General features: G+C 37.4%; 1 protein-coding gene across 1 annotated transcript; it reads left to right on the top strand.

Moving 5' to 3' along the window:
* The first annotated feature begins 1,018 nt into the window (after positions 1-1,018).
* LOC104586575 (uncharacterized) lies at positions 1,019-12,461 on the top strand. Its single transcript, XM_010243859.3, has 3 exons — positions 1,019-2,091; positions 11,440-11,557; positions 11,655-12,461. The coding sequence occupies exons 1-3, from the start codon at positions 1,154-1,156 to the stop codon at positions 11,856-11,858; spliced, it is 1,260 nt and encodes a 419-aa protein (XP_010242161.1). The 5' UTR covers positions 1,019-1,153; the 3' UTR covers positions 11,859-12,461.
* Positions 12,462-12,702: the final 241 nt, after the last annotated feature.

Here is a 12,702-nt window from a genome sequence, read left to right as displayed (position 1 = left end):
GATCAATTTTTTGCTGGGTCTAAGTGGCCCTAACATCTTCGATGTGGCCAATCCCCTTTATTGGGCCTTGGAACTTGGAACAAGGCCTTGTTGAAGGTGTCTAATATCAAGGCCCTTGGGCCAGTTGAGCAATATCAATTGGGCATTAGGTCAGCTCGATCCAATCAAAACCTTTTGCCTTTTTCCCATTTTCCTCCATTTTAGGCTGCGTTTGTCTTTGTCATGTCAAATATTTCAGTAGCAAAAAAATTCCACTCATTTAAAGTTTGAAACAAACAGACCCTTAGGCTATGTTTGGTTTGAAGGAAAAAATAGGGAAAGGTAGAGAAACCTATACAAAAGTTTGTAAAGGTTTTTGGGTTTCTAGAATATAAGGGCAATTTTTGGGGTTTAATATTAATAAAGGTAATATATTTAAATTTTTTTCAAAAATAGGTTAACTTTTTAAAAATAATATCAATAAAGGGAAAAAACACTGTTCATCATCTTCTTCTTGCCATTTGTTCACCAGAGCCGCCGCCCACCACCGCCATTCGCTACCGCCTTCGACAACGTTACTGGAGGTGGCCAAAGGTAGAGGTGGTGGCGGCGACGCTAGTGGTCATTCCTCTGCCCGCCGCCACCACCACCTCTGTCTCCACCCATCTCTGGTAACGTTGCCAGAGGTGGAGGTGGAGGCATTGGATAGAGAAACCACCAGTGCCACCGCTGCCGCAACCACCTCTACCTCTGGCCACCTCCGGCAACATTGTCGGAGGCGGAGGCGGCAGCGGACGATAGTGGCGGGCGGCGACTCTAGTGAACAAATGGCAAGAAGAAGATGATGAACAGTGTTTTGCCCTTTATTGATATTATTTTTAAAAAATTAACCTATTTTTCAAAATTTTTTAAATATATTAAACCCCAAAAGTTGCCCTAATATTTTATTATGCCAAGGTTTTTCCATCTTTCCCTTCCTTTCCCTACGTTTTCATTCAAACCAAACATAGGTTAAGGTGCTGTACTTTACTACTTTTCAGCTCCTTTTGAGTTAAACCCCTAAACCCCAGTGTTCTCCAGTCTCCACCGAACTTCCTCTGCATTTTCATGGCCGTCTCTTCCAGCAGCCAAATATCATTTTAATCCTCCAAAAGCCATCTGCTGCTATTAAAAGATGGCTTTTTTCAAAACCATTCGCGCCCAGCACCTCTACACATTTCTCAGACTGCAAAACACTTCAAAATTAATTCGAAAAGATCTATATACGTCTCCCATTGTAGATTCGAACTTTCTAGTTATCCCGAAACCGGGTCCTAGTTTTGATTTATTCAATTTCAAATCTTTCCTTCGGAGAACGATTTCAGCTTCTGCCCAAGTTGAAGAAAGCTTCGAAAATGAATCGACTGATTCAGAGGAGGATGAATCGAATGGGAAATCCGAAAGAATGCAAGAAAATAGTGAATGCGTGCAGAAACCGGTGAAAGAGAGTAGGAAAAAGATGGCGAAGAAGGTAAAGAAGGTTCTCGATGTTTCGTTGAAAGAGGCTGTCGGGTCAAGTGAAAAGCCCGAAGAAAGTGACGATTCCTCAGAGAAGGCGGAATTAAAAGAAGACGAACTTTCTGGTGATTCAAAGTTGAAGGAAATCGAAGAATTGAAGAAGAAATTACGAAATTTGGAGCGTGAGGTGAGAAGTCTGAAAGCCAATGCCAAGGATAAAGCGAAGCAGAGGAAAGAGCCGAAGACAGAAGAAGATCCACGAGAAAATGTTCAAACTACACCTAGGAGTTTGTATTCTTTGTTTGCAAATAACAGAAAGCCAGTGCCTTTGGAATTGAAGGATGCGGAAAGACCTCGTCCTCATCGGAAAGAGCTTTCACAAAAAACCAGGCCTCCTAAGAAAAAGCTTTTACCACAAACTAAGCCTCGTTATAAAGAGTTTTCACCAGACATGGCTTCGCTGGTGGGTCGTTTATACGAGGAGGGGTACCTAGATAAGGCAAATTTCTTTCCAGAGAAGAAGTTAGATCTCAGTTGTTTCTCCAAAAGTTATCCCCGGGAGTTCTTGGTGTCTTTAGCTGAAAGGTTTGGCCGGGACCATCAGGAAATCGCGAGGTAAGGAGATTCCTTCTTCTATTGGTGACTTCTTATCAGAACTTTCTTTAATCATGTTGCGGAAATAAGAATCCCTTATCTTGAATGCTATTAATTTCTTCACTGGAAAGATAGGTGTTTTGGAATAAAATTATATAGCGTCTAGAATTTTACATTCATAGGATTTTCTTTACAAGATAATAATCTGGAGACAAAGCAGGATGCACACAGTTAAATTGATTTATATCCTAATCAGTTATTGCTGTCTGAGATTTTCATCTTCAAGTTTAAACTTTAAACTTAATGGCATTTGTAACGCATCTTAATAGTAAGCTCATGTTGACTCACTTTTTTTTGGAATTATAGCAATTCAAGGTTCATTTCTTACTTCTTGTGAAATTATTGTGGAATGTTTAACTTGTTCTATGACATGCTGTTGATGGATATGTAAAAAGATCAATCGCAGGCAGAATAGTAGTATGGACAAAGCTTGCTTGAAAAGTTGAAATCATGGGTTACTATATATTGTGCCTAAGACGTAGGTATGAACATCAGATGAAAGAGAGTAAGTTCAGTGGGGGTATTGGGGCAATTAATGGTGACAATCATTGAGGCCACACTGTGTCACTCTTGCCTAATGAGAATAACCTATATCATGAAACCCATGCCCATGATGTGCTAATTCATGTATAGGGCTCTAGCATGGGCAGAACCCAAGTAGTCCAACACTGGTATTGATTAGATGGATTGGTTTCTATGCGTTTCATCATTTACCTTTATAGAGTGCATGTTTTAAATCTTTGAATTTTTTTTCTAGTATATGCTATCACTTAAATTTTGTGAAGGAATTCAGGATTCTAAAACAGAAAAAAGAAGAAAAAGAAATATTTATAGGTAAATAAATGATACTATGCAATAACTATTATCCACCATCCTGAATTTCTTCACTAATTCAGCTAGAATGATAAATTATGTTTTCACTGAAACTATGTACAGCAATATTTTCAGATGCTGAGGTGTGGCACAAGATGTTCCACTTGCTTGAAGTGTAGGGTGTAATCATACATGTATTTATTTAATGTGTGTGTGTGTGTGTGTTTTATCTATATCTATATATAATAGAAGACTCTTTGGTTGAATCTTGTACCCTCAGGTGAGACAACATTCTGTTGGCATTCTTTGGACTGATGCTTGAACCTCCATCAGTCTCTTGGCAGTCCATCAATTGTCTTTAATTGTCTCTGTGATACCCAATGCTCCCTCCAAGTTTCTCTTAACAGGATAGAGTGGGTTTTCTCCTGCCTTAAAATGTTGACTCTCCTATCTTCATTACTCCTGGTAAAGTTAGAGGGTCAAAAGGGTTTGATAATGTTTCCTTCTTTCTTTCTTTTGAAAAAGTAATGTGTTGTAGTGATATACTATTATGTGCTTACATCAACTCCCATGTACACCAAAGGACCATAAAAAAAATTGATTTGGTGTATCCTCAAAATATAAACATGTTCATATCAAAATTTACTTTAGGATAATTCCCCTAAACAATCTATGTATTGACAACCAAGACTGCAAAGTACCATTGACTCTGCCTTGTAAAACATCCTTTCAATTTGCTTTGCTTTCAAAATTTTGACCATTTCTCTCAGTTCAGATGCACCAGAAAATAGCAAATGGCACCATGCCCAACATTACATCTCCTGTCTAACTTGAAAAAAAAAATAAAAGCTGATTACAACTACTTAACAGGTTTTAAGATAACACCTCTCAGACAAGCTAAATGCAACCCTTCCAGACAAACTAAAATCAAACTACAAAACAAACTAAATGAGATTCCCTTGATCCCTTCTTACAAGCACTAAACGCTACCCCAGTAACTCCTCCTAAAGACCACATTCAATCCTCCCCATCAAAAAATTTTTCCTACCCTCCTTCCTTGTTCAATATTTCTCACCCTTTCTTTATTATGGTTTTCTTAAGTCTCTCTTCCGTCCTTCTCCTCTCAAATTCTTCAAAAGGTCTTCTAGCAAAAGTCTCTCCTCCCCAGAAAAACAAATCCAAAGTTTTTTCACCTCCTTCTCTTCCAGCAACACCTCAACAGCAACCTCCTTAACTTCACTTCTGCTCTCCCTTTCCTTTACTTTGTAACTCCACTTTTTCACAACTCCCCCCCCCTCTCTAGAAGGGACATCGAAAGGTTCTTCTTCCTATCAAAATCTTGCAAGTCTTGACTCTCCCCAACAGGGTCTTCATGATTTGGAGATCTGAAGTTTACCCCGTCTCTTTTGTAAAGCTTTTTGTGTTTGTTGGGCGGACCTGCCCCAACAAGTCCTTTCAACCATGAAAAACCTTAGTAACATGCATAATGTGGATTTTGCTTGAGACTCGGGGCTTCTTCAGAACTGCTGAAGCAACAACAATCTTGATATTATCATAGGTTATGATAATACATTATACTCATAATTTTTGTACACCTTAGTAACATGCACAATGTATGACTTCAGAACTGCTGAAGCAACAACACCTTCATCCTGTAATTTTCTTTTATTTTAATGAAATTTTCGTTTTTACCTATCAAAAACAAGTGGAAATGGGTGTTGGGAACTTCTAAATGGTGGTATATTTTTATTGATATTATCATAGGATTTATTAACACAAAAAGAATAGTCAAGATGCATTATTAGGCAATATCAAGAGATGGAAGCTCAGCATTGCTATGCAGGCAAGAAAAACCATTACAATGCATTCTCATACAACATGTGAAGTGGACAGGCTCAGGTAACTTGGTTCTTTTTGGGGTTTATGGGCCAAATTAACCAATCAATGAGACATTTTACCACACAAGTAGCTGCTTAAATATGGTAGTGCCTAGGTAATTATTTTAATATAACTAGATTTACTTATAGGAAATCTTTGGGGAAAGGATTACCGATCTCAGTACGTACCTCATGCCAAAGATTGAGATATTTTATATTTGAAATGCCAACTTTATTTGGTCAAGTATATGTGGTATGTTATAGATTTGGAATGGTTTTCAGTGCCATGATTGGAAGAATACAACAAATTGATTCAAGAGAGATTGTCATGCAGTATGTCTTATCATGGTCGAATCATGATCTAGGTAGATAATATATGTGGAAGTTTCATGTAGAATTTCATGACAGATTGGAAGTGGTGGAGCAAGCATGTTGTTGAATGTTGGGCATTTAATATAATACTGTCAAAATAAAACTAAAATGGGTGAAATGACATTTGCGGTTAGTGTGGTAAATTAGTTCATGCAGAAACCTTGGGTTCCACATTGGGATGTAACTCTAAGGATTGTGAGGTATTTAAAGGGGGCTCCTGGTCGTGGTTTGATATACAGAAGTGGAGGAAAACTTGAAATAGAGGGATATACTGATGCTGATTGGGCTGGTTCTATATCTGATAGGAGATCCACTATAGGCTATTGTACTTTTCTTGGGGGTAATCTGGTGACATGGAAAAGTAAGAAACAGACAGTTGTGGCAAGAAGCAGTGCAGAGGCAGAATATAGAGCTATGGCACATACTACTTGTGAATTAGTGTTGCTGAGGAACCTTTTACAGGAGATGGGATACACTGTTGGCACTCCAATGGAGCTCTTCTGTGACAATCAAGCTGCAGTCCATATCTCTTCTAATCCGGTGTTTCATGAGAGAACCAAGCATATAGAGGTTGATTGTCACTTTGTGAGAGAGAAGGTGCTGAGTGGAGTGATAGATACTGCATATGTTAACACAGGAAACCAATGGGCAGATTTGTTTACCAAAGGGTTGAGTCGGGGAAGAGTGGACTACATATGTAACAAGTTGGGACTATATGATATATACTCACCAACTTGAGGGGGAGTGTTAATGTCGACTGTGTAGGGGTAATTTTGTTTTTATGCTTATGTTTAAGTTGCTGATGTGTAAAGTTATGTTAGTACTTGTGTCCCTCACTTAAGTAGGGACATTAATTTTTTCCTTCTTTAAAAATTACGAAACCTATATTATTTAGGCTAGAAAGTCTAATGAGTTGTTGAAAGAATCTTTATTGAAGTTATTTGTATAAAACTCAACATCCTTAGTTATTGGCTAGTAGTTCCAAATTGCAAATTTACCAAGACAACTCAATCACTGGGTTTGGAAAAATCTTGCTGAATTTAACTCAAGAAAACAAATGATTTTTCACTCTCTAGCAAATGAAAGGAGTTTAACAATGGCAATGAAACACATGATTTGCAGGAGTTTAACAATATTGACATTTCCTATTTTCAAGCTTTGTATGCACCTCAACGAAGGAAAAGATCATTTTACAAGGTTTGATTTGGGATTTAATCCAGAGGATTTGCTTGGAAACTGGAAGAAGGAAGAATTCATATTGAAGTTAGTCTTAAATGGCAATGAAACACTGGATCTGGAGGAGTTTGACAATATTTTTCATTTCCTATTTTCAAGCTTTGTATGCACATCAAAGAAGGAAAAGAACCATTTTGGAAGGTTTCATTTCGAATATAATCTAGAGGGTTTGCTTGGAAATTGGAAGAATTGTTATCTAAGGAGGAAATTAGAAGCTAGGTGGACTCACAATGGCCTTCTTTCAAGAATGATTTGAAAATTGTCAATGGGCATTTCTCAAGAGTCTTCAATATATATATATATTTTTTGAGGGGAGAACATTGAAAAAAGAATGAAAGCGACATTTATATCTTTGATCCCTAAAAATCATTTCTCAAATTCCCTAAATAGTTTTAGACTAATCAGTCTTGCCACATGTTTGTCTAAGATCACAGCAATAGTCTTGTCAATGAGATTAGAGAAAATCCTTCATTTGGTGGTATTGCAAAAGCAAGGAGGTTTTTTCCGATGAACATCAAATTCTACATAAAATATTGATTGCAAATGAGGTAGTGAAGAATTTGAGAAAATTGGATGAGAAAAGATTTATTTACAAATTGCAGATTTTAAAGATAGATTATAACAAAAATGAGCTTTGGTAGAAGGTGGATTGATTGGATCATGGGGTGTATTTTGGCCATGCATTTCTTTATTCTAAATTTCTAATAAGTTCTTTTTTGATAAGTAGAGTTATATTAATCACAAGAAAATGACATTATAAGCATCCCTTGGAGGGGCATGAGCTATTACCTCTCCCATGAAAACAAAAAATACAAATTACAACTCATCTCAAAACAATTGACCCCTATTAACCCCTTTATTGGCTAAGGCATCCGCCATCACATTAGCTGATCTCCTCACCCCCATTGTGTCCTCAAATTCACCCTTGATTAGCCACTTAAATTTCTTCATCTTGTCTCTGTACCAAAATTTCTTCATCTTGTCTCTGTACCACCAAATTGTAGGCTCTGGTTCCTTCAGCCACCCCACCACTACCTTTGAATCTCTTTCAATCACAAAATTCACCTTATTCAATATATTAGCAATTTGTACTCCTTGACTCCTTGTAGGGGCAACAAGCACTTCAGCGCCAAGAGAATCCCTCACTCCCATTGGACCCGAAAATAGAGTAATGACCTGTCCTTTATCTATTAAAACCCCTCCTATTTTGGAAGGGCCGGGTTGCCTAGACTGCTCTTGTCAAAGTTCAGCCTTAAGTAATCTTCAGGAGGAGGCATCCTCGCTGAGCTTAACCTCTCCTTCTTAGAGGATCTTCTAGCCACCGCCTTGCAATTTTTCCTTATATCCTCAAATGAGAACTGTGAGCAAGTGTCTGAAGTTCTAATCCAATGTATTACTATGGTCATTACACATTCTCTTACCACTTCCTTCTCTCCTTTTCTAAGAATATTCTTGCATTTCTTTCCTTCCATATCATCCAAATCAAAGCTACTCTTACACATCTCCACATGATTCTTCCCCTTTTCTTGGACCACATGAAAGTAGAAGGATCAAAAAGCATATTGACCTCCGTTGGCCAACTTCACTTGCACCCAAACAAAAAGAAAAACCATTCCCAAATATCTGCAGCAAAAGGATTGGAGATTAGATGGTGGTAACAACTCTCTCCATTGACAGAATGCACCAGTTTGGAGATACACACATAAAGGGTCTTCTTTTTTGTAAGGCACCCATTGTATTATTCCCATAGAACATCTCCCAACAAAAGGCCTCTATTTTAGGGGGGGAATAGAACTAGGCCAAACTTCTTGGATGGGGAAAGCCGAAGAGGAAGGGGAATGACAAAGAGACTTAAAGGAGACAGAAGAAAAAGGCTTTCTGGTTTAGAGGGATCCAGGCAAACATTGCCAAGAACTTGCAGCAAACCAGTTAGAACAGTCACCTTGTCATCTTTCAATCCTCCTCAAAACCGAAAGTCCCAATTATGATCCATTGGAAGGGAGGGATAATAAAGTTTTGGAGGTAGGAGAGAGAGGTAGTGGGAGCTGAAGATTTTTCTTTTGATCTTCTTTGGGTGAGGAAAGAATTGTAATTGTGTGGAGTAGGTTCTAAGATTCAAAAGTGTAGGGGGTTTGTGTTTTCATTTTATAAGGTTGCTTTAGGGGGTGGCTTTTCTTTCTATTTGGGGTGATTTCTTATCACCCCTGTCCGTATTCCTTCTTTCTTTCTAATGAAATTAATTTTTTATTTATCTTCAAAGAAGAGAGGGATAATAAATTTCAAAGCACACGCCTATCCAGTTGAAACTCCTAAACTTTTTTTTTTTAAATCTTCTAGGGGATTGAGGCAAGAAGATCCATTTTCTCCAATGTTTTTCATTCTGGTCGTGGATATCTTGAGTAGAACATTGACTATTGAAGAGGGCAGATCATAGGAACCTTTTCAAAGTTTTAGAGTAGAAAGTAAAGAAAGGGTAGTACAAAATCTACAATTTGCAGATGATACAGTTATATTGGGTGAAGCTAATAGAGTAGCGTCTTTTTTTGAAGTTAATAGAGTAGAGTCTAAGACGTAAGAACTCCAAAGGAAAGTTGAATGATGGTTAAAATGGTATTGGGTTAAAAATCCATCTTGCAAAATGTGGTTCTGCTAGCATCCATCTAGGATAAGGGGAGGTAGATAATTAACAATAAGCATTTCTTTTGAGTAATGGAATAACTACGTATCCTTAGATCTACAATTTCTTTTTCTTTTTTCTTTTTGGGTGGGAGGTGGGAAATGGTTTTCCCTAAATATGGAGGATAGGCAAATTCACTGACACACATATGGGGGAGTTGATATGCTAGTTTGGTCATTCCATGAGTTTCCCTAACTATGCTAAGAATCTCACACGTCAAATTAATTTGGAGTTCAAAAAGTCTCTGAGTTCCTCTCCCCACCCAGTGTTCATGGATGAATTTTTGACCCAAAGACACTTTGCCATATCTGCAAAATAATCGAGTCCAGATCTGCTGCACTTGCAATGAATTTCCATTCAGTCGGTGACAGCCAATCACATGTGTGGTCTCATTTGCATTTGTATTTACACGTGTTTATTATTAGTTCTTTTTCTTTTGGGGGGAGGGGGGTGAAGGAGGACCTTATTAGCACTACGTTTGTAGATGACGCATGTGCCTTATTTTTTATTGAGAAAGAGTGATTGTATTAAATTAGAAAACAGAAAGCGAATACACAAGGGGATGTACAGATTTCCAGAGGATACAGACAACAGAGCTCAACCCTTACGGAAAAAAAAAAAGATAAAAATAAAATCTATTCAAGCAAGGTGATGACCCCTGATTTTTTAAGCAACACTTTGGTGGAATTTAATCTGATGCAGACACAAAAAGGGAAAGAAGAAAGGTGTTGGGAACAAGTGGAGGTAATATATTTGCAGTCTACTGGGGATGTTGATTTTGTGTTTGCATATTTGTCCCTTCTCTGAGAGGTTGAAGTGAATGAAGATAAAGTAATAGATGTTTCAGAATTTTCACCCTGCAACTTCTCTGCTAAGGTTTTTGGCATGATGTGGTCATAACTGATTGCAAAGAACAATGAAATGAGTGGAGTAATATATACCTAGATATTCCAAAATGTTGAAAGGATGTAAGGGCCACTGATTTATCCAAAGAATATAAGCAGGCTGCCCTTCTCCAATGAAATGAGTGAGTAATACATACCTGGTTCTTGTTTCCATATGGAGTAGAGCAGCATGCTTGTAGATATACTTTTTTGTCCCTGCTTATGGTTTTGGTATGTCTTATGGTTTATCATATTGGTGTCATTTGATTTTTTTTTCAATAACAGGTTCTACAATTTATTTCTCTAGTGCTTTCCAGAAGATATTTTCTGTAATGGGTGGGTTCTATTTGAAGTTAGGTTAAGGAATCAAGAGCCTATGTAAGCTAGTCATATTGGAGTGAATGAAGACAAATGATTAGTTAGATGGATCCTTGTCCTTAAAATGCTACTTTAGGAGGTTGGTCTTGCTCTTTCAACAAACTCAACCTGCACGAAGTCTCCTTGAGCTGTTCTTGGAGAAGCAAAATCTTCACCACTATCAATTACAAATAGTCTGGTTACTGACATTGAATTATGTTCTGGTCTGAATTGTGATAGGATGATCAAGTTAGTAATGGATATCTTTGGCCAATGGTCAATGCAAGGTAACTAGGATGGCATGTAGAGACCAGATTTATTACAAAGTTATTATGTATGCTGTGATATCAGGAGTATGGGATCAAAGACACTTTTTTTTGGTAAGTGGATCAAAAACACAATCGCATCTTTCCGTCCACAATCTTAGGAAATGTTGGAGATCTTTTGGTCTTCCCCATGTATTCCCATTTATAGAATGTCACATCTTCCTCAGATTGATGGGGAGGTGGAGGTACTGCTTAGGGAAGCTCCCTTGGAAACTCTCACCAGCTAGGACAAATGTTGCTCAAACCAGATGGAAACAGTTTGTGGACTTTTACTTTTGACATGGGAGATGCAGATTGATTTTGCATTTCAGATGAAAAACATGCTAGAGGTTTGTAATTGTAGAAATTTGCAGTGACCAACACATCATCTACTACTCCATCAGAAAGAACAGTGAAAAATATATCATTTATGTGATGGTCATTCTCTTGAAAATACGTTATTTGTAAACATGTAAAGAAATAAAAATTCTGATTTACTTTTTCCTTGATAGCTTAACCATAAAAAATAGGGTTTTCTACTTATTGTATGTTTTCCAATCTAATTCTATTTCTGTTGTTTCCCTACCTTTTTCTGTGTTTTGTATGCTTGATTACAATACATGCAAAATAGTTGAAACCAATCTGTGGGCACATTATGTTTTGATTTAAATTTGGTACAATTTGGACTACATTTGGTTACTGCTGCTTCATTTTCAGTAAATCTAGTATCTGGCTTATCATCATTCTTTGCACTGCTTAGTGTAACCTTTGAAATCTGGTTTTTGCAGATGGTTGTCAGGTAGCGACTTAAAAACTGTTGCCTTATTTGGTTGTCCTTCCCTTGCAAAGGATAATGTATTTGCAGCTAAAAGATTGCGTACTTTCTTCAGTGTTCACGAAGATACTGTAAGCTGCCTTTGTACTAAAATCCTTTCTATTTGTGTTATGCCTTTAAGCATTATATCCTTAGGTTCTATTCTCTTATTTTTATGTCTTCTTTCAGGTATGCTGTGCTTGCAAACTAAGAAGTTCATGTAAATTTGTGAACAAAAAAGTATTGAAAGTTGATCATTTAAATTTGGCTGATACTATGAGAATTCTCATGGTGTATTCCTTGGACTTGTTTCACCCAGAGCTAGTTGTACCCAAAGAAACAAGAGCTTCCATCAGTAGATTGCTTAAGGAGGTGATCAATCTCAGTCAATAAATCATGTTGGTCTTGAAGACCTCAAACTCAAACTTGAAGTTTGGTTCTATGGGCCTAATTGCACATTCAGGTTGCTCTGTTTCATTCCTTTACCAAACTGCAGGGTCAACCTGTAGTTCATATGTATTCTCTGTTGAAGCAAGAGTTGCAAAGCACATAGTTGCTGCTTTACTCATTAATGGCGTAGTCACTGCTCCATATACACCAAAAATGGGTCATGATGCCATAAATTGTGAAGATTTTCTTCTGCATCATAAATTACCCAGTCAAGCAGTTAAATTGTCTTTTTGCATGCTGTTGAAATGGGTTGGCCCTTAAAAAATTTTGGTTTTGCCATCACGACTTGGGTAATTATTATTTTTTATTTTGGAATATCAAGACAGTTTAATCGTTTTCTTTTCTGAATTTGTCAAGCATTATCACTGGTGGCATCTGGCATATTCGTAATAGACTGAATATGCTGTTTACAGAGATTTCTGTCTTGCTGTTGTGTGGCAGTCAATGGAAGTCATGATTCCCTACTCAAGTAATGTGGGACATGCGAACTGTTCTTGGTTGTTGTATCTGGTACAATATTTCATGACTCACTCTCTCTTTTGTGTCTCTGTTATTTCATCAGTCGAATGTGTGTTATTCAGTAGGCACCACAAATCGATGATCAGGCATCTGATCTCTGATTGCCCAAACTCCGCTTCTGACTAGATGGTTGACCATTCAATCAATTGCAGAGTGCAAGTATCTTAGAAATCATTAAACCAGTAAACTTTAGGAATAATGTTGTAGAGGAAAATTGCAGAGTATCTCAATGACTCAAATATTATCCAAGATGATAATGGAATGGACA

Source organism: Nelumbo nucifera, chromosome 3 (genome assembly GCF_055504915.1).
Source record: "Nelumbo nucifera cultivar China Antique chromosome 3, China Antique-T2T, whole genome shotgun sequence".
In the NCBI taxonomy this organism is placed as follows: domain Eukaryota; kingdom Viridiplantae; phylum Streptophyta; class Magnoliopsida; order Proteales; family Nelumbonaceae; genus Nelumbo; species Nelumbo nucifera.
The sequence above is the reverse complement of the archived record's forward strand: the minus strand, read 5'-3'. Positions and strand labels throughout refer to the sequence as shown.

Coding starts and splice junctions, on each gene's coding strand:
- LOC104586575 (XM_010243859.3), top strand. CDS start 1,154: ATGGCTTTTTTCAAAACCATTCGCGCCCAGCACCTCTACACATTTCTC. Junction 2,092..11,439: donor GACCATCAGGAAATCGCGAG/GTAAGGAGATTC, acceptor TGGTTTTTGCAG/ATGGTTGTCAGGTAGCGACT. Junction 11,558..11,654: donor TCAGTGTTCACGAAGATACT/GTAAGCTGCCTT, acceptor GTCTTCTTTCAG/GTATGCTGTGCTTGCAAACT.